Source organism: Carassius gibelio, chromosome A1, assembly GCF_023724105.1.
Source record: "Carassius gibelio isolate Cgi1373 ecotype wild population from Czech Republic chromosome A1, carGib1.2-hapl.c, whole genome shotgun sequence".
Taxonomy (NCBI): Eukaryota; Metazoa; Chordata; class Actinopteri; order Cypriniformes; family Cyprinidae; genus Carassius; species Carassius gibelio.
This window is the reverse complement of record NC_068371.1, coordinates 25,106,115-25,128,068: the sequence shown is the minus strand read 5'-3', so window position 1 is coordinate 25,128,068 and position 21,954 is coordinate 25,106,115. Positions and strand designations below refer to the sequence as shown.

Below are 21,954 nucleotides of genomic sequence, written 5' to 3'. Positions count from 1 at the left end.
GATGTATGCGCCCCTCTGGCCGGTGTCCTCAGCACGGACGAGGAGGAGGGCGCGTTTGAGTTTGAGGAAGAGGGGCAATCGGATTTCCTTCTCTCTGAAGAGGAGGAAGATTTCGAGGATTCCCCTTTTCTCCCCCCTGCGCAATCGGCACAATCCCTCGCTACGGCGGGATCCACGGAGGAGGCGGGCGGGGCACCATCCTCTCCGCTTCTTAGTGTGGATCTGCAAGACGTGTGCAAACGCGCTGCAGAGAAACTCAATATTCCGTGGCCGACCGTAATAGCTGAGACTGCAAAGTCGCGTTATGAGGGGAAGAGGCTGCCGAGAGCTAAACGGGCAGTGAGACAACTCCTTCCAGTCTTTCCAGAGCTTCTGGAAGAGGTTTCTGTCACCTGGAAGGACAACCCTTTTACTAGTAAAATGCCCGTGCAAGGGGGATCTGCGCTCGACGTGGAGGGTATGGAGAAGCAAGGCCTTCTTCGCATGCCCCCCATGGAGCCTTTAGTTGCAGCGCATCTGCATCCAAGGCGTACGGCGGCTGCAAACCCAACGTTGCCATCAAAAGCGGACCGCTTCCAGTCAAGCATGACGGAGCGCGCTTACAAAGCAGTCGCCCTCTCAGTCCGGGCCATGAACGCCATCTCTCTGCTCACCGCATACCAGGCGGAGCTACAAGACGAGGTGTCTGCCACGCCAAGTCAGACACAGTGGGAAGAAATCTGTGTTGTCACAGATCTCTCGCTCCGTCTTCAGAGATGTGCCGTTCAGGCTGCGGGCAAGGCCATGGCCACAATGGTCATTCAGGAGAGAGGACGCTGGCTTAATTTGGCGAATCTCTCCGACAGAGAAAAGGAAGCCATCTTAGATGCACCGGTCGTCGCAGAAGGCATTTTCGGTTCAGCGCTGACACGGATGCAGAAGAGATGCGAGGAGAAGAAAAGGGATGATGAGGCCTTGCAGCTCTGCATGCCCAGAAAGACGCAAACCGCGCCCCCACCACCTCCTCGGCAGACGTTTGCGCAGGCTACAGCTCGCCCACCCCCCAGCTTTCGCATTCCTAGGCGACAGAGACCGCGTGTGAATGCAACAACGGTTCAGAGCGGCGCACCAGAGCAGAAACCCGCCTGGCCCAGAAAAAATTATCCGCCCGCGACAGCTCAGACGGTCCAGCCGGCCCCTCACCCTACTCAGGTGATGAGGAGGAAGAAAAAGGCCGTTTGAGGGGGTCTTCCTGAGGGAAGGGGGCTCACAGCCCCCCCGTTCACTTGTCCCCGACCCTCAGTTGTTCAGCGTTCAACGGAAAACGAGTTCAGTTGTTTACAGATGTTCTGTGGGGAAACCAGAGCCAAGTTGGTCCAGGGGATGCAGAGCAGTGAAGAGAACGAGAGACGATGCAGTGGTGTACACCCACCCACTAGTCACAAGCACTTTACATGCTCAAAGTTCAATAAAGTTTTCACTGTTTCCCCCACAAATGTTGCAAAACATAATGCCCCAAAAAATGTTGCAAAACACTTTGTCAGAACACAGCGTAACACCACCTCGTGGAGTCATCGCTCCGCTGAAGGTGGTGAGCCACATAAACTCTGTCCAAGCGATAAGTGTTCGCGCATGCGCAGTACAGACCACAAACCCGTTTTCAACTCGGCCATACGATGGCGCCGGAACGCTGCAAATAAACTATTGGCGAGAATGCACGCAGTCTCGTTGGGTGCTGAGAACAGTACAAAACGGTTACAGACTGCAGTTTGCAACTTCTCCCCCGCAGTTCAAGGGAATCATTTATTCTCAGGTGCGGGGAGCATTAGTACATGTTCTTCAGGAAGAGATTACCTCACTGTTGAACAAAAAGGCAATAAGAGTGGTCCCACCCGAGGAAAGTCACAATGGGTTTTACTCGAGATACTTCCTAGTCCCGAAAAAAGGGACTCGAGCTCTCCGCCCCATATTAGATCTTCGCACACTGAACAAATACCTAAGGAAGTACAAGTTCAGAATGGTCACCCATTCTACACTTCTGAAACTGGTGCGCCCAGGCGATTGGTTTACATCAATCGACCTGAAAGATGCATATTTTCACATAAAAATATATCCACCCCACAGGAAATTTCTGAGGTTTGCATTCCTTGGCGTGGCATACGAATATCTAGTCCTTCCCTTCGGCTTATCTCTCAGTCCGAGGGTATTTGTGAAATGTACAGAAGCGGCCCTAGCTCCGCTCAGGGAAAAAGGCATTCGTCTCGCTACTTACATAGACGACTGGCTGGTGACGGCTCAATCAGAGCACAAAGCGAGAGATCACACAGCCATGCTCCTAGTACATCTACAAAAACTGGGATTAAAATTAAACACAGAAAAGAGTGTTTTAGTTCCCAGACAGTCAATAACGTATCTGGGGTTGTTACTGGACTCAGTGACATTCAGAGCGCGACTGTCAGAGGGGAGAGTAATAAAATTTACGAAATGCCTGGCCGAATTTCGGAAGGGGAACAATGTTTCTTTTCGCACATGCCTCAGACTATTAGGTCTGATGGCCTCAGCTCTAATAGTCATTCCCTTAGGCAGACTATTTATGAGAGAGTTTCAACGCTGGGTAGCTTCTCTGAGACTAGACCCGTTACGGCACTCCCGGAGGAGAGTGAGAGTGACGTCCGCCGCAGTCTTGGCACTGCGTCACTGGCGGCGCCCGTGCTTTCTGGTACAAGGGGCACCGATGGGCGTTGTCCAGACCAGGAAGGTCATAACGACGGACGCGTCGTTGTCCGGTTGGGGGGGCATTCACGAGGGCAGGGCAGTGAACGGGAGATGGGGTCCCCATCTGAGCCACTGTCACATAAACTACTTGGAAATGCTGGCCGTCTTTCTGACGTTGAAGCATTTTCTTCCTTTTCTGAAAGGACATCATGTTCTCGTGAGAACGGACAACACTACAGTTGTGGCATACATAAACAGACAGGGAGGTCTCAGATCACTCCCTTTACACATGTTGGCACGCAAACTGATTTTGTGGAGCAATGCCAGTCTTTTATCCCTGAGAGCTACACACGTACAAGGCATAATGAACCGGGGTGCGGATATGCTGTCCAGGGGAAATCCCCTTTATGGAGAGTGGAAGCTGAACACGGAAGTGGTTGGCCAAATTTGGAGCATTTTCGGCAGAGCGACAGTGGATCTGTTCGCGTCACAGGACAATGCTCAGTGCCCTCTGTTCTTCTCTCTGAAGGATCAGAGCGCGCCTCTAGGAATAGACGCACTAGCGCACGAGTGGCCTCGCGTTCTCCTGTACGCGTTCCCACCGATTGCGTTGATATCTCCAGCCCTTCACAGAGTGAGGGAGGAGGGGCTGAGAATGATACTGGTGGCTCCGCGGTGGCCGGGGAAATTTTGGCTGGCGGAGATCATACATATGCTGTACGCAGAGCCGTGGTCCCTGCCACTGCGCAGGGATCTGCTGTCACAGGCGGGGGGGGAGATATTTCATCCTCATCCAGAACGCCTGGCACTGTGGGCCTGGCCAGTGAATGGCTAAATATGAATGCAGCTGGTCTGCCAGACAGTGTCATCAGAACCATACAGAATTCCAGGGCCCTGTCCACTCGGTCACTCTACGAATGTAAATGGGGCGTGTTTGAGCGTTGGTGCGCGGCTAGACACGTAATCCCTTTTCAGTGTTCAGTGGCAGTTATCCTATCGTTTCTGCAGGATATGATAGATCAGGGTAAGGCATTCTCAACAGTAAAGGTGTTTCTTGCCGCAATATCTGCCTGTCATGTAGGTTTTGATAACAAAACTGTGGGGCAGCACCCTTTGGTATGCCGGTTTATGAAGGGTGCGCGTCGCGCTTTGCCAGTTTCGAAACCGATCTCTCCGTCATGGGATTTGGTTCTGGTGCTTGATGCGCTTTCTGTGTCTCCATTTGAGCCACTGGACAAAGCTGACCTGAAATTATTGTCGTTTAAGACGGCGCTGCTGTTAGCTTTGGCTTCAGCGAAGCGCGTAAGTGAAATTCACGCACTTTCTGTGAATTCAGCGTGTACGCAATTTATGCCAGGGGACGCAGGGGTGCTTTTGAAACCTAATCCTGTTTTTATGCCCAAAGTGGTCAATTCTATTGTTCCTCTCAAGTTAAGAGCCTTTAACCCACCGCCTTTTGCTTCAGCAGAACAGCAAAGGCTGAATACGTTGTGTCCGGTGCGTGCTCTGCGCATTTACACTGAGAGGACTAAAGTGTTCAGAGAGAGTGATCAGCTGTTTGTGTCTTGGGCGAAGCCGCGTACGGGGAAGCCGATTACTAAACAGCGTTTATCCCACTGGATAGTGGAGGCAATTTCTCTTGCATATTCCAGTAAGGGTCTTACGCCTCCGTCTGGTTTACGTGCTCATTCAACAAGAGGAATGTCAACGACATGGGCCCTCTTTAAGGGGGTCACGTTACAAGATATCTGTGAAGCGGCGAGTTGGTCCTCACCGCACACATTTGCGAGGTTCTATAAACTGGATGTTACAGCTCAAACGTTTGCACATGCCGTTTTGAGCGTTGGATCTTAAGTGTTGACCAGCCCTATATTAGTGTTTTTGGTTGGCAGGAGACTTCGAGACAGGCTATCTGGCAATACGGGAGTTAGGATATCCCATAGTGAGACACCGAAACGTATGCTTGAAAGAGAACAATAGGTTACTTGCGTAACCCCGGTTCTCTGATAGCATTAAGTGAGGTGTCTCACCAGATCACCCTCCTTGCTGTGTGAAGCGAGGAAGAGGTATGCTTGTTTTGAATGTCGTAATGACGTTGCGTCGCTCCTTTTATACCAAGAGGAGGGAGCCACTCCCTGACGCAACGTCATGACTGCCAGCCAATTGGGGCTGGCGTAATGGTATTGGGCTTCTGAGGAATACGCGGAAGGGGCGTATCCCATAGTGAGACACCTCACTTAATGCTATCAGAGAACCGGGGTTACGCAAGTAACCTATTGTTTTGAAGAGTGATGAATTCCAAAGGTGTCCTGATTCAATGGTGATTTTGAATTTCTTCCCTAGTGGAAAGTGAATAGGACTAAGACTGACTTCAGCTGGGATCCTAAGATCTTTGTGCAGACTTAGGGGTCCAAGAAAGTTCTATTTCACATACTTTTAGCAGAAAAAAAGAAAGCAGATCGAAAAGAGAGGAGGCAGAACTGCGTGTGGTCCTTTTTAAAGCCTAAGATGGTTCACACATCTTAGAAAGGGCTTGTCCAATGAGAAAGGCTGAAATTCCAAGCGGGAGTTTGGAAATGCTTGGGAGTTATGCAACCCTTTGGGACCTATCATACACCCGGCGCAATCCGACACAAGGCACAGCACAAGTGTGTTTGCTAGTTTCAGCCCATTTGTGCACCCATGGGCATGCTGGTCTAAAAAAAGAGGTGTGTTCAGGTGCATTGCTATTTTAAGGAGCTGAAAATAGACTGGGCCATAGACCAACTCAAACCTGGTCTAAAGTCATTTTGTTGTTATTTAAAGAGCGCGTTTGTAGAAAATGCGCCTCTGGCAGGTCCACAGTGCACGTTGACTTTGGGATGTGCATCACACAAACATGCCAAATATTAAAAACAAAAAGATTACAGTGTAAAGGAATATTATTGTGTAGGCTACATAAATATAAAAATGTACTGATGTATAGTCATTGTGTGTATTAGAATTAGGCTACCTATTTGCAATTCAGCCTATTACTACTTATAATGATGAATGAAATTCTACTTCATTCCACGCCTTCTTCACCTCGGGAAGCTTTGGAGGATTCCTGCTTGTCCCGTAAATTATCCGCTCACGTGCTTTAACTTTGCGCATGAGCAGATTGGTTTCTTCGCCTGAGAAGCGTTCAGCTTTTCCGGAAACAAATTCTGCCATGTAAATAGCGATCCGTGCTGGTTCGAGTGCATCTTGCTCTTAAAGGGAATGGGAGATGACACTCTGATTGGTTTATTGAACATTACGCCCATTACTTATTAAGAGAATAGGGACAAACCATTCCAAAAATGCGCCCTGCCACACGGACCGTTCTTTCGTCGTTAAAATGCACCTGCACGGCCCTTTGTGTGAAAGCCTGGCAATTTGCATATGTAACTGGATCAGAAGTTGATATACAAACTAGTAAGGATTCTTAGAACACTAATATGTTGCATAGGTATCAACATATAATATACACTCTTGTTTAGATAATCAGAAGATTAATTCTTAGATACTTAACATGGTAAGATTACATGAACGAGTGGTTCATATTATAAGCATGCATAAAACAGGATACAAGACAAAAATACAATATGCAAGAACAGTAACAACATACACAATGACCTGAAGTATATGTGTGTTAATAGGGCTTGGGCTCCGCATTGCACTCTGGGACGTGGCGGCCATGTTGACTTGCTACCTTGTTTGTTTTGTGAGCGCCTACACTTCAGAATAGTACCGAAGCTACAAGTCACTGGAGTCTAATGTACAGTTCAAAAATGGATGGGTTCAAGAGATGCAGATCATAAAGCCGGCAAACACTATACAGTAATCCGGACAAAGGTGAGCTACACCTAGCTGCTAGTTTAGTAACCGTTAGTGCTAACAACCACTCACACATGTACTTTTAACTATGTGTTTCAAAAGTGTAGTTAGTAGCTTCCAACCCTCCAATTTTTTTTTTCCGGGGTTCTCACGTATTTGAGCTCTTTTCCCGCTGTCTTCCCGTTTTAGTATTTTCCTGTAATATAGCCCCTCCATCAGACCTGTCAAGTCTCCTTGCTGTTGTCCTGTTGCTACCCCCCTTGCCCTTCCAGCGAAACAGACGTTTTCAAAGCTTACTTGAAAGCAACTTTAGCATGATGTTGGTCTTTTTAAGATAGCGTGGTTGTTGTGAGAGCAAGATTTCACGCCAATCTGTAAGCAAAGTCACGTTGGACCTAGCTTCACAACTCGCTTAACGTTAGTTAATGCAGCAGTTTTGAAGTACGAAATTTTGCTGTCAGCAGAGGGATAGCAACAAAAAGATTTTCCCGTATTTTGGATGAGTAACCCGAGAAATGTCCCTTTTTTTTTTTAAATGTTCAATGTTGAGAGGGAGTACGTATAAACACAGTGCAGTAGTCAGAGTAGCAGTAAAGGAGTCCATCAACATGGTGCCACGCTGAGTAATGTCGTCACGACGCCCAAGCCCTATTCAAAGAAAGGTTGTTCTATGTATTAATTAGCGAAGAGTCCATTTATATAGCAGTATGTTTCAGAGAGAATGTAGTAGGAGGGAGATCCTCTTCACATACTTTTAGGTTGTAAAAGTTATATGGTCTGTCTGAGGTGTTGTGGTTGCCATGGTAACCAGGGTTCTGGAGTCATTCACAGACATCCTGGCACCTATATATTTATTGGCTGAGGGGTCTTTGATCATTTGTTGATCTAATGGATAATTGATTTGTTAAATCAAATTAAAAATGGTCTGTCTGATTGGTCCAGACGCTACATGGATGTTAAGAATTTATTTTTATATTTTTTATTTTCACAACAAGTTTAATACTGTTGCAACTTGCAACCCTGTTTTATGATCAATTATTTCATAACCCACACAGCAAACATATAGGATCATTCACCAAATGCTCCCTGTTATTTAGCTTTATATATATATATATATATATATATAATTAAAATCAGGGTCACTCTTAATGTTAAGGTGCAATTTTCACTATTAACAAACCATTGACTATGCCTTTTGCCTCAATAAACTCCTAATTTGCTGCTTATTAATAGCTAGTTGCTAAATTTAGAGATTAAGGATGTAGATTATGGTCATTCAGAATATGTGCTTTGTGAATACTAATAAACAGCCAACATGTTAATTATAGGTATGCTAATAAGCAACTAGTTAATAGTGAGATTTGGTCCTTATAAGCTGCTATAGTGTCACCAAAATCTTTATTGTATCCGAGGAGGACTTTCCGCAGTATCTGATTTTTCCCAGACATACCGTTTCATTCTTATAACTGAAAGCACTTTCAATTGCAGACAATAGCTGTGCAGACTTACCTCCTGCGGGCATCTATAATGATAAAAACACTCTCCACCATTTTGAATGTGAAATAACAGTGAAAAAACCACATCCACACTGAGGCATTATTGACTCAAGTCACTTTTGATTATGATACTTTCAAACTGTTTGTGATCCAAGAACAGAGAGGTGGTTTAAGCCTTTTTGAGCTATTGTTTCTGGAGCTTGAATCAACCGTACAAGATTCCTACCTGTGTCAATATTATAGATTTTTTGCCAGTACATATGGGTTGAGAGGGATGCATTTGATGAGCCAGATCTAGGCTTGTGTTTTCTGCTGACAATCTAAGTATTTATATATATATATAATTCAACAGCCATTTCTAGCCATTCAGCAGATTTCAATTTCGCATCATCCTTACAGAAATCATTCTAATATGCCGATTGCTGCTCAATAAATATTTCTTATTATCATCAAGCTTGAAAAGAGTTGTGCTGTTTATTAAGTTTTTTTTTTCAGAAACTCTTGAAGAATATTTAATGAACAGAAAGAAAAAAATACAGCATTTATTTGAAATTAAATCATTTGTAAGATTATAAATATCTTTAATACCACTTTCCATCAGTTTAGCACATCCTTACCGAATAGAAGTATGCACAGACTGCGGACTTTATAATGTTTTCAAAATGTTCTGACATTTAGACATTTTGATTTATTCGTACATTTTTATTTTTATTTAATTTTCATATTAAACTCATGTTTAAATAGAAGACAAAACATCAAGGATCGATGAATATGAAATGTCTGAGCACTGACTGAAATTCCAGTACACTTTACTAATGCACCGTGTGTTTAATAAATAAATACTGTTATCATTTTTTATCATCTGTGCAATAGTAAGAATCAGTCAGGCTTACATAATGCACTTTTTGATGCAGTAACAGTCGCCTGCTCTCTAGAGCATTTATACTGTGTTCAGAGCTGCAGGGTCTTCTCAGCAGCTGGGTCAGTGCACCAAAATACACAATATCCACACACCTGTAAACAACAGGTTCTGGGGCACAGCTTCAAGGAGTGAGGTGAAAGCAGATACAATGCCACAGCACCAATCGCAACTCCGCTCAATGGGAAGATGGGATGGAAGCTTAAGAACCGTGAGCGTTCAACATCAGCTGTATCAACGGGGCTTAAGAGGTTGTGCAGTGAACATTTACCCTGCTTGACTGACTGAGTTTCAAAAAAAGGACTCTTATTTTTCTTCTAAGGTATACATGATCCTCTGAACATCCTCTGAAGACCTGCTCTTTGTGTTTTCCTGTACTGGTGGGCTTTGATAGCCTGGTAATACCAGACTCTGCTACTTCACTTTGCTTCGTAGACAGAGTCTGGAATGGCATAATAGAGAAGTGTTTTTCTCTCTCTAGGGGGCGCTTATCTGAAGTTTAAAATCATTGGTTACCCGGTAGCCAATCAGATACGTTTAGTTATGACGTATGTTATGCGCCTGTACAGCCGCATCGAAGCACAGACATCATAGCCTGGTAATACCAGACTCTGCTACTTCACTTTGCTTCGTAGACAGCAAATGACAGTGCTCAACTGAGCTGGTATCTAAATAGATTGACTTGAAGTTAATTACCAAACTCACCATTTGTATGCGATGTGTGCCTCGTCGACAACCATGGTGACAAGGTTGTCTTGATAAAGCGTTGATGCTAGCATAGCTTGCCATTTGGGATTCAGAATCCAGGATTCGGGGCTACCAAAAATAAGGCTGTAATACCCCGCCATTATATCTTGATCATTGTGCACGCCAAGCTGTGCAGCACACAGACCAAGTTTTTCTGCCTCCTTGACCTGATCCTACATGAGTGCAACCAAGGGGGACACAATTACAACTATAGCCTTGCCGGCCTTTGGCCTCACCAGTTTCTCGCTAACTAACGGTAACAATTGATAAATTAAACTTTTACCAAAACCAGTCGGGAGTAGGGCCACAACATCACCTCCATTTAAAATGTTTATCAAACACTCTTCTTGTTCTGGCTTCAGTTTGAAAAAGAGTTGAATGTTCTCCATGACAGAGCAAATTGCATCCCGTGTCTCGTTTCCCATTTCCGCGGTCGTTTCGGTTTTCGATTTCTCTAACCTACAATGTAAAACTCGGCGCTTAGCATCTACGTCACGGCTCTCAGCCCACACTCTGTTCGTTGATTGGCCCGGCTGTTTCCAGACCGGTGGCAAACAGAAAGCTCTGACGCTGTATCAGACTGAGTACAGAAGCGAAATGAAATTGAGCGGAAGTAGGAAGTCTGACGTAGTCAGGCTAGGGCTTTGATTATGATAACCCATAAATCACTGCTGCTCCATGCTGCAGAATAGCCACCACTGGTGCCATTTTTTGCATGCAATTTTGCAGTCAATATTGCTTGTGTGCTGTTGAATTGTGTCCATGAATCTCTCAGCTGCGGCAGTTATGATTGGTTAGAGTCACAGTAAACTTCCTGCCCTGTGACATATGTGGGAATGGATGTTCTCTTGGACTGTGCAAATAGAAATTGCTTTGCACATTCATCCAGTAAAACTGTTACCACTCTGAGTTAGGTAATGGACTGACTGCATTCTAATTCATCATTTTCATGTGTTTTACATAAACCTTGCTGTTTATAACCCTCAATGAATAATGTATTTGCAGAGCTTCTACAGTAAATAAATATACATTGTTATATATTGTTGTAACACTTTACAATATGGTTCATTAGTTAACATTAGTTAGCAACTTTAGTTGAATGCACTGTAAGTCGCTTTGGATAAAAGCGTCTGCTAAATGCATGAATGTAAACCATTAAGCTTTTTTTAATTTGATTCTCTGATGAATAATAATTAAAAAAAAACATTAAGTAATTACATTTTTAACACATTCCCTTGATTCTACTTGATTTGAATTTCTCTAGCACCTATATTTAACAACATCATCGGCATATATTGGTAGCAAAGCAGAGCTATTGGTTGTTATACACACTTGCTCGTGAAGAAGTTATGGACTGACTCTTACTCTTGTTCCCAGGGGGCTCTGAATGCTGCCTCAAATGCCTGAGTGGGATTCCCTACGCCTCTCTGATTGCCACCATCCTGCTGTATGCCGGGGTGGCGCTCTTCTGTGGCTGTGGTCATGAGGCTCTCTCTGGAACCGTCACCATTCTGCAGACCTATTTTGATGTTGTCCGGTCACCTGCTGATGCCCTGGATGTCTTTACCATGTGAGTGTCACAATACTAAAATCATAATAAAAAAAAGAACATGAAGTCAGGCTTTGCGGTCTGTTGAGCATCATTTATATGATGTTTTAGTAGCACCCTACTTCCAATGTACATGTATATAATTCAGTTTATGTCACCAGTACTTAACAATGTAGTGCTGAAAGCAATTTATTGATCATTTGTGGTTTATATTTACCATTAAGCAAGATGCAGACTTATTGCATAAACTATTTAGCCCTCACGCTGTGGTCCAGTCATGTGATATATCTAGAATGAGTAATGAAATGCACTTTATAATTATTATAATGAATTAAATTGAACTCTTTGATCCTTGTGTTTCCATCATTCATCCTTATAGGAAGTGGAGATTGAGGAGAGTGTTATGTAGGGTAACACTTAAGAAAAAGGTTCCATTACTTAATCTTAGTTAACTACTTTCGTTAACATGAACTAAGCAAGAACAATCCTTCTACAGCATTTATAAGTCTTAGTTCATGTTAATTTCAACATTTACTAATGCATTATTTGAATCAAAATTTGTGCTTGTTAACATTAGTTAATGCACTGTGAATTACCATGAACTAACAATGAATAACTGTATTTTCATTAACTAACATTAACGAAGATGAATAAATACAGTAATAAATGTATTATTCATTGTTTGTTAATGTTAATTAATACATTAACTAACATTAACTAATGGAACCTTATTCTAAAGTGTTACCTTATGTAGAAATATATTTTCCACACACACACACATTTCTAAAGAACAGTAACACAGTTTTTTTTTTTTGATCTACCATGTAAGGCATCAGTCCCACTCAAAGAATTAAGTGTTCTGAAATCACACCAGATCAGCCAAGCACACCTGCTCCCCAGAACCCCACTGGTGGGAAGAAGAGCAGGATTGACAGAGAGAACAAGAGAAAGGAGTGAGTGGAGAAATAAATAGTTGCAGTGTGTGGAGCAGCATTTTTTAGCCCTTTTACCTTCACAAAATACTTGGCCTCCAATATGCTCTCTATTGTCTTATTGAATTGCCATTGTGTGCAAGAGTAGCACAGACACTCTTCATAAGGAAATTACTAATTATTTATTGTTTTGCTTCCTCAGGATTGACATTTTTAAGTATGTGATCTATGGAGTGGCAGCAGCCTTCTTCGTTTATGGTATTCTGCTGATGGTGGAGGGATTTTTCACCACTGGGGCCATTCGGGACCTCTATGGGGACTTTAAGATCACCACCTGTGGACGCTGTGTCAGTGCTTGGGTAAGATCAACCACCCATCTAAAAGAACTAATGCATAGGCAGGAGATCATGCATACCATACATCCCAAAATGTATGAGTTACTTAAGTTATGGAAATTATATAGGTGTCTTTACACAGCCAAGATAAGACTGCTCTGTGCCAGTTATGAATTCAGTGTGAAGACAAAATGCAGCATTAAAGCAAGACAAAATTATGCCTGTCCTGACCAACCTTAGATGCTAGTATCACACCATACATTTGTAATTGTTGTGAATGCATTTATGCCACCTCTGAGCAGCTTTTAACAATCTGTGTAAAAGACACTTCCGTGCCACATTTGAAGTTTAAACTTCAAATAATATATCTAAATAAATAAATATCTCTTTCTTTTTCCTTCAGTTCATCATGCTTACTTATATCTTCATGTTGGCTTGGCTGGGAGTTACAGCATTCTCCTCCCTGCCAGTCTTCATGTATTTCAGCATCTGGAACACCTGTCAGAACACCACACTGTTGGAAAGTTCCAACGTTTGCTTCGACCTGCGTCAGTATGGTGCGTAGCTCATTTCAACAACATCTAAAACCTTTTCAGTCATTTCTCATGTCCCGTGCATTCTGGTGTAAACCAAATACTTAGCCCTGCAAAATAAAATATGGATCTATGGATGGGAGCGTTGCCTAGGACTGCTATTTTCTAGTCACATTCAAGTGGATCTGGATTACTAAATAAGTATTACTGAATGCCAAGTCTAGCTGGGATTTTTTAAAACAACTTAGAAGTTGTTTTGTATTGCAGTTTATTGCATGTTTTAGTGCAGAAATTACTGAATCTGACAGACTTCATGCATTAGACATCCAAGGGCAGAGGATATTGAAAAATAACACATTTATTTTTTGCAACAGCTAAATGACAGAACGCATATATAAAGACTATAAAGACATCATTAAACACTCTTGTTACATATTACAGAACATATTACAGAAGGCAATTTTAAAACAGTATTGCAACTTCATCTGATTGATTTTTGAAGGCAACATAGATGTCTCCTTTGCTGTCTTTGATATCCCACAATCCTGTGTGTTCCATTCTGTGATGGTTGAGATATAAAAAAATAAAAAAAAATAAAGGTGGTGTCTGAAAGTTGCAATTGGTGGTCAGTTTGCATATAAATGTGCACTTTTTGCAGTGAGAAACTTGTATCAATAATTAAATTTGCTTAGTTATCACCAAAGTTAGCTTTACTTTGTTGTAAATCATTAAACCATTATGCTGCCTTGGAAACCTGTCTGAAATTAGTTTTGTGAGGTGACTTAATGCACAAACGCTGCCTACAAAGTCATTGCCTGATAAGGTGGCGAGGCAGCAAGTCAGCAGCCTAAACATTCGGACACAGCCCATGACTTCTACATGTTAGCAAAACTTAACACTAAATGCCAGCTTTGACATACCTAATTTTCATTTATGCATGTACTATCTTTGCATTATCATCGTCATCATCTCACTTTCTTTAAATTGCAGGAATTGTGTCCATCAATGAGGAGAAAAAACTGTGCACTGCTTCTGAGAACTTCATCAAAATGTGTGAATCTAATGAGGTCAGTTGCCAGTTCAGAAGATGGGCTTATTTTATCTTTTAGCCTTCATCTAAATTCAGTGTGCCATTACAGTCAGTGACCTATAGCATAAAAGAACGGTGGGAAGTGAGAGAGAGAATATGAATAAATTGTGAACATTTCCATGCTTTTATGACTCTAGTCATACAGTGCAGTGGGGGTTTCCATCATATAAATATGTAATAGTTAAAATGTAATATTTATTTGCAAGATCTTGCAGCTCCTTGTAAGGACAGTACCACAAGTCATATCCAATATTATTATTATTATAAATATGTCACTACAGCCTGGAGTTTAGCATTTTAAATTGTTTTGGGAATCTAGTGCCAAATTTACAGCTTGCACCATTGCAAACACTTACTGTCAGAATTTACTAGGCGTGCATTTTTTATTTAGTTATTTTTTTTCAACTGACCTTATTGCATATGCATTTGTAGGAGTTTTCCATTACAGAAAAAAATAATAATAATAAAATAATAATAATAAAATAAAAATAATAATATGGAGTGCATATAAATGAATCATGCAACATGATTTACTAAGGTTTGTGGTAGTCAGTTTACCGGTAGTTAATTTGTTTAGTAAATCTGGCTCTTAGGTATATCTTTACTTCTTGATGATTTGTCGGTGAAAATCCATCCACGTTTTCTCCTCTTCAAAATCTTTTTTTGTCTTTTCTCCAGCTGGATCTGACATTCCACTTGTTTGTCTGTGCACTTGCGGGGGCTGGAGCAGCCGTTATCGCCATGGTGAGCATTTCCACTGCTGTCTCTTTCTGCCTTTCTTTCTTGATTGCTCAGCTTCTACACGGCACAAGTTTTCCCTAAATCTATTTTTAGGGCAATACAACGAAGTTTAGATTGTTTTTTTTTTAGTTTCATTAATCATATGATTCCAGAGACACCTTCAAGTAATAAGAAATCTAAGCACAACAAGTGTGTAATTACAGTGAATCACAGAATTACAGTGTATCAGGAAAGAATGTGAAATGCAATATACATCCAAGGCCTCATAGTGAATGAGCGAAGAGAGAAGACAACATAGAGAGAGGGAAAGGAATGCTCATCACTGTAGATCGCAGGAGGTGTTGTTGCCATGGAAACAGAAGAGGAGAGGGAAGGAAGGAGAGAAGCTTGTTTGGAACGGCGATAAGTGATTGTGAGACACCATTTTCTATAAGGCAGCTTTTCTAGCCTTTGGTTTGAACCTTGGAAAGCTGTTTTTTTTTTTTTCATTGGTTAATATACAAGCTTATGTAGAGGGTAAATAATATAAAATTAAATTAATTTGATTTGGTCAATACGCTAAGTATTTTTGCACTGCATTGTGCTTTTGTTTTCGGCTTGCAATGTGTGTGAAAAGCACAATTTGTAGGTTTTCTGCAGAGGCAACAGTCTGGCATGATTTATGTGAGTTAACTGCATTCCACACTAGTTTTGAAATGAGAAAACAGCCTGGACATTAAATACTTAGAAAAAAAAAAACCTCCACATAATTTGTGCTCTTTGGATTATATAATTACATCATACCTTTCAGAGAATACTGCTGCATGCTTGCAGTTTGCTGGTCTGTGCAGCAATAATGCCACCCATTGGTTTTCAGAGGAACTTCAGAAAAAAGTAACTCGTGTGGCATTGCAATGGAACGCAGGAGCCAGGAAATGCATATAATTATAGCACAATTTTCTGAACCTTCCAAAATTTTAAGGGATAGCTATTCCAAAAATGAACATGAATTATTTAATCTGTTGTTCTAAACAATCACAAACGGAGATGTTTTGCAGCTCTTTTCCATACAATGAAAGTAAGTGGTGACCAAAGGCTCCTAAAACGCATACTAAAAGGCATCATAAGTATTTCCCTCATTTGTATGATTAAACAATGCACATGAATATGGAGCAATATGGAAGAAATGTGGCACATTACAGATGGTTATGAGACACACAGGAACCAACGGCCCTTTATTGTGGCTTTATTGTGGTGCACATATTCAAATAAACAAATATTGTGAATAACATTTAAGTGCTTTAAGGACAAGATTATCTGTAAATAAAAAGGTATGATATGGTTTCAGAAGACTTGGAGTTGTATGCTTTTTGGAGCTTGACAGCTCTTGTGCCCTTGTTCACCATTCACTTTCAGTGTAAGTAAAACCTCTCATAATCTTTTCTACAGAAGAAAGAATATCATACAGGTTTGGAACGTTATGACGGTTAACAGGAGTTAGGAATAGGGTTGTTAGGAGGCAGCATGTAACCTTCTTGCTTTCTCTTTTTTAATGACTTGGCTACTGTGATAGGTGGTGGCCGTGTCTATCCTCATCCATAACCACGTTATTCTGACGTCAAAGAGCACGGGGAGGTACTGCACACGTTTCTGAAGCCAGCTCCCGCTCGGGGTGTCCCTCCCCACCTCCCGACAAACTGCTCTCTTTCCACCAAGGGCCCCACCACCATCACCCACGACAGCGACTTTCATAATGACATCCCTTAATTGGCTTGATTAAAATGACACCCAGGCTCTTCCATTTTGCAGTATCGTTTCAGTCCCTTTCCTTCAACAGTCTCCCCAAGTTAACCCACCAGATACAAGCGATAACAAGTGTAATTGAACAACCTAACCCGGCTTATATTCAGCTTGATCTGGTCGCCACATCGTCTGACAAGTGAAACACCTGATCTGCTTGATCTCCAGTCTAAATGCCTCAGTCTCCAAAGTAATCCTTCTGACCTCTTTGTGGGTACAGATGGGTCATCAGCACTAACACTAACCCTCCCCTCTAACCACTGTGTTGCTGTAGGTGCACTACCTGATGGTGCTGTCGGCTAACTGGGCTTACGTGAAGGACGCCTGCCGGATGCAGAAATACGAGGATATCAAGTCCAAGGAGGAGCAAGAACTTCATGATATCCACTCTACTCGCTCTAAAGAGCGTCTGAACGCATACACATAAAGCACGCGCTCATGCACACACATATAAATATGTATACATGCACACAGACACACATAAGCATGCCCTTCCCCTCCTTGAAGTTACACATCTAAACTAAACTTAACTATATTTAATTTCCATGGTTTCCAGGGGTAAGGGATTGGATGGGATGGGGTGGTAAATAACTGTACCACTTGGTATGTACGGGTTTGACCCAGAATGTTGGTCTAGGTGCTTATCGTCTAAATGGCAACATCTTTGACTACCCAGGATTTCGATTTTTTTTTTCTTTGTCCTTGTTTCTTTGTCCATTTCTCCTCTACCTCCCTTTTCTGTTGAGAGAGCACACTAAGTTGAGTGACTCCTCTTTTGTATCACATACTTTTAGGTCTCAATGGGTCTTGTTAGGGGGTTTGGGTTTAGCGAAAGGGATCAAAGAACACTTTTCACATTTTTGTATTACACACTGATGATTTGCGCTCTTCAAGCTCACCCTATAAATGGCTAGTCATGATTTAGATCTTCTTTAGACTTTTTAAAAACCAAAATGTGACCAAACTTGTAACGTATGATTTACAGGTTAATTGCTCAAGCTGCCACACTTACAGCAGCAACAGCACAAACAATGTACAGATTCTTTTAACGATTAATTCAGTTTTGGAGTGCCAGGGATTTCAAAAAGTACCTTAAAGTGACTTTTACTGCTATACTGTAGCTTGGCCTAAATGTATATTCTAGCAGCGCGCAGTATTAATGGAAGATGTAACACTGGTGCTCAGTAACGTTTGTTAAGTTTTGACAGAGATGGCTGCTGATTGGGAAAGATGGACCGAAATCGGCTACAGCGCTCTTTTCAAGTAGGATTTGCCTTGGGATATTTGTTTTCTCTCATCCATTGCAAGCCATACTCTCACATGCAAATAATATTTTCTGGTGTTTTATTGCTTAGTTTTAGCTTTAACCTTTTAAATGCAAGTACTCAAACAAAAACACATTTTTTCATCATTCATCTGGACTGTATATACCTCTTTAAATGTTTACACATTTCATGTCCGTTCATCTCGGCAGTCAGTGTTAGTTGATATTCTTGAGATTGTCGTTCATATCAGAGAAGTATAAATCTAAGTGGAAAAGTTGATTGCATTGGATCTGCCAAACACTGTGGAGGGTTAAATAGACAAGGTATTTACGTAAAAATCGAACACGTTCCGAATAAATACAAGAAAGATATGGATGTACCAGCATGTGTTACTCAAAACTCAGTGTTTTGGTTCGGTCTTGCCAACTTCAGTTGCCCTACTTTTGCAGTAAAGTACTTTTGTCAGTGTCTCAAAAAACTAAAATAATAATAAAAAAGAAAAGAAAAAAAAAACTAGTTTTTGTGCACTTATGGACCATTGTGAGTTTTTTTTTTTTTTGGTGTGTTGTTGCATTTGGAATCAGCTCTGAAACCCTGTACTCTTATTAGTCTTGCAGCTTTTTAAAAACCACAAAAGAAACCTGTATTAGGTGAAAAACATTGATATAGTTGTTATTTGTGGCATGGTTATGCATCCAATGGTAATAGTTTTAACCAACTCAAAAACAAAAAACAAACACAAAAAAAATCCTTTATTTAGATTTTTACACTTAAGACTGTCTTGCTGGGGTTGATTATATATATTTTTTTCTAAATGTGCAGTATTACAGTTGCTAAGCTAACAATATTAAGCTAAATATCTTATTAGGTTTTAGTGTTTGCGTTTTGTCCTTTCTAGTTTGTGATGATTTTTCCAAACCATGTCTTAAACCTATTCTTGTTATGATGTTGCGTATCCAGTATTACCCTGACGTTGCTTTCAGATTTATCCACATACTGTACTAGTTTTTTGTACTTTCACTGAGAATGCTTTGTAGCAGGCAGTGAAATTAACTGGTTTTGTACATAAATGTGCCAACAGCTTGACAGTGGCTTTTTTCTTTTCGAACTGTAGAAACAAAGTTGCTTGCGTAAATAAAAACACTTGTGTACTTGTTAATTTGTTTTGTTTAAATCGTTCTCGTTTGTTATGAATTTGGTATGTACTTTATTTTGAGGTCATGTAAGTGACCTTTTATAAAGCCTGTTATTCTTGCATGTACTGTATAGTTTAAAACAACCCATAGTTAAAAATGCATTGATATTTACAGCACAAGGAAATGCTGACCTATAGCATGGTTGAATTTTTAACCTGACTTAAACCAAAATTGTTAGTCTTTCCATTAATCTATAAATCATACAAGATAATCTTCTTATCTAAAGTAATTTGTCAAATATTAACTGTTTTTATGTTATCATTAATTTAACAACATATTTATAAATTAACATTTATTAACTATTATTATAAATATTAACGCAAGGATAGTCATTGCATGTAAAGGAGGGACTGAAAGTTCTATGTTCTGTGCTAACCAGATCTATATCTGTGAACATGAAAGCAGAATTAAAAAAGTCTATATACAGATTTTAATGCAAACTTAATATCTAACATCTATTTACTCATTCACAGGCCATCCAAAATGTGGATGGGTTTGTTTCATCATTCATCATCATTCATCATTAGTTCCTCAGTAATGGATACTCGGTGAATGTGTGCCATCAGATTGAGAGCCCAAAGAGCTGATAAAAACATTACAATAATTAAAAAGAACACACACAACTCTAGCCCATCAATAAATGTCTTGTGAACTGTGGAAATCCACTGATGGTCAAGTGATGTAATGCTAAATTTCCTCAAATCTGTTCTGAATAAAAAAAACTCTTTATGATGAGTACGCGTGGTGGTGAGTACAATTTCAACTAATTTTAATTTCTGGGTGAACTATTCCTTCAACATATGTTTTCCAGCTGCGCTATACTGAACAACAATGAATGGTTGTCCATGTCTCAATGTAATGTCTCTAAGAGCCTGCAATTTAATCGTTTACCTGTAGGTGGCAGTGACGTTCTAAAAATCTTTTTTTTTTTTTTTTTTTTTGGCCTAACATTTTATTTCACTGTTGATGACTGACACAAGATATGGGTTACCAGGTGTCTAAAAAAAGAAACATTTTAAATGTTTATTTACCTTTACAAAACACTAAACATTTTGCATTCTGTCAGTGACATCTGCTCACAATTTGTACTGTACCTGGCCATACAGCACACCGGCCAAAAAACACAAACTGAATGTCTCCAGACTCCTTAATGCCCAGTTTAACAGGTTTGAAAAAGTCTAAGAAAGAAAAATGTATAAGACACAGCCTACTTAAACAGATTCATAAATGTGCTCTCACTCACTCTATTACGCTTGGACACATCGCAGATTCATTGGCACATACAAACATGCATTGCTATGAGACTACTGAGCCCACCGAGCAATATAATAAATGACATAATAATAAGTTAACCATAACAAATGTCTTGTGCAACTAAAGAGGCTCATAAATAATATGCATCACTTTCTTTATCAAGTGGTTTCAAAGTTGTTGTGGGTCATATTGACATGGTTTAACAGATTTATCCAGAGTTGAACTTCTAACCCAAAATGTCTGGGTTTGAGTCTTGAAAAAAAAAAAAAAAATGCAGTTAAATGCAGAACACAAATTCAGAGTAAATTGTGACTCTTGAACTGTGGTTTGTTATTTCAGGTCAATTTGACCCATTAACAGCTATGCAGGATTATTAATAGCAGCATTAGAACATTTAAGGAGTCAACAATGTGCATTTGCTTGTCCTTTGCTAAACTGATACTAAAAGCAATGGTTCTCAAACAGAAGCCACATATGTTCTTTAGTGACATTTACCTTGAATACAGAGTGCAATATTTGAAATGGAAAAAACAACAACACCAGATTCGTGTTGCATCATCTTGTTGCATGAGTGAACATGTCATGAAATGCCTTGGGTGCATTCTGTCAGAATAGCCCTCTCTTCTATAGCCATAAATTAACAACAATAGCAAGAGCAAGACTGAAGGACATGACTTTTCGATCATTTAAGAGGAGACATTACAGTGTTCAGTCTGTAAGTGCAACTGAAGCCAACAGGATCTTTAGTGCAAACACTATTTATTGCTAATGTACATCACCTGTCGGAGGAGAATCACTATTACTGTAGTACAGGGAGTCTTTTCCTTAAATGGACAACTCAGTCAACTCAATAATTGCATCCAAAATCGCATACCATCTGAGAAGGTACAACATTTAAAAATGTATAATTTTAAGTATTACATCTTCCATGTTGTCTTTGTCATGTGACTCACAATGTGAGTTTCTTGCCTTTCAAAATTTCTCTCCAGTGGCCTCATGGATAGTGTTCATCAGATGTCCACTTCAGAAGGTCATCTGGGGACTTTTTGCCTACTGTTTCAGACATCGTCTTTTCATTTATTTATTTTTATTTTTTATTTTTTTTGCGTGCTATATAGTCAGGAATTCTGTGATTTGGGATGCAGACAGGTATATTAAAGAGCCAGTAAGATGAAAATTCTAAGCTTCCTATCACTGTTTATAAGTCCTGTACATTAGGTTTAAATCCATCCAAGGTTAAAAAAAATTGTCATTTTGTCAAAATATCATTTTAAAATGACCTCAATTCTCAGAAATCCCCAAATGGTTCGCGCGAAGCTGTTCAAAAGATTCAGTTTCCTTAAACCCCACCTTTCGGTTGCATACTGTGCTCTGATTGGTCAACTGACATAATTTTGATTGGTTGTTCCGCACACAACTTCATGGTAAACAATGCGTTAGCATCTGTTTGGGGTGAATTATGTCTTATTCTTCTCATCGCGAAGCAAACAGTAAAATAAAAAACTTGAACAGTCTCGCTGCTTTTTCTTCTGTGTGGGTGTATTCAAGCTGCGCGCTTCAGTTTGAATCTGAATAGCGCGTTCAACG

General features: G+C 40.6%; 1 protein-coding gene across 3 annotated transcripts in view; it reads left to right on the top strand.

The window, feature by feature from the left end:
• LOC128016563 (neuronal membrane glycoprotein M6-a) overlaps positions 1 to 19,076 on the top strand; it is a 74,084-nt gene extending 55,008 nt beyond the window's left edge. For 2 of the 3 annotated variants that reach the window (XM_052601178.1, XM_052601188.1), the window contains exons 2-7: positions 11,071 to 11,263; positions 12,377 to 12,533; positions 12,913 to 13,066; positions 14,033 to 14,109; positions 14,811 to 14,876; positions 16,927 to 19,076. In XM_052601178.1, coding sequence (XP_052457138.1) covers positions 11,071 to 11,263; positions 12,377 to 12,533; positions 12,913 to 13,066; positions 14,033 to 14,109; positions 14,811 to 14,876; positions 16,927 to 17,079 — 800 coding nt within the window. In that variant the 3' untranslated portion in view covers positions 17,080 to 19,076. The other variant, XM_052601195.1, reaches the window with a different exon arrangement.
• Positions 19,077 to 21,954: the final 2,878 nt, after the last annotated feature.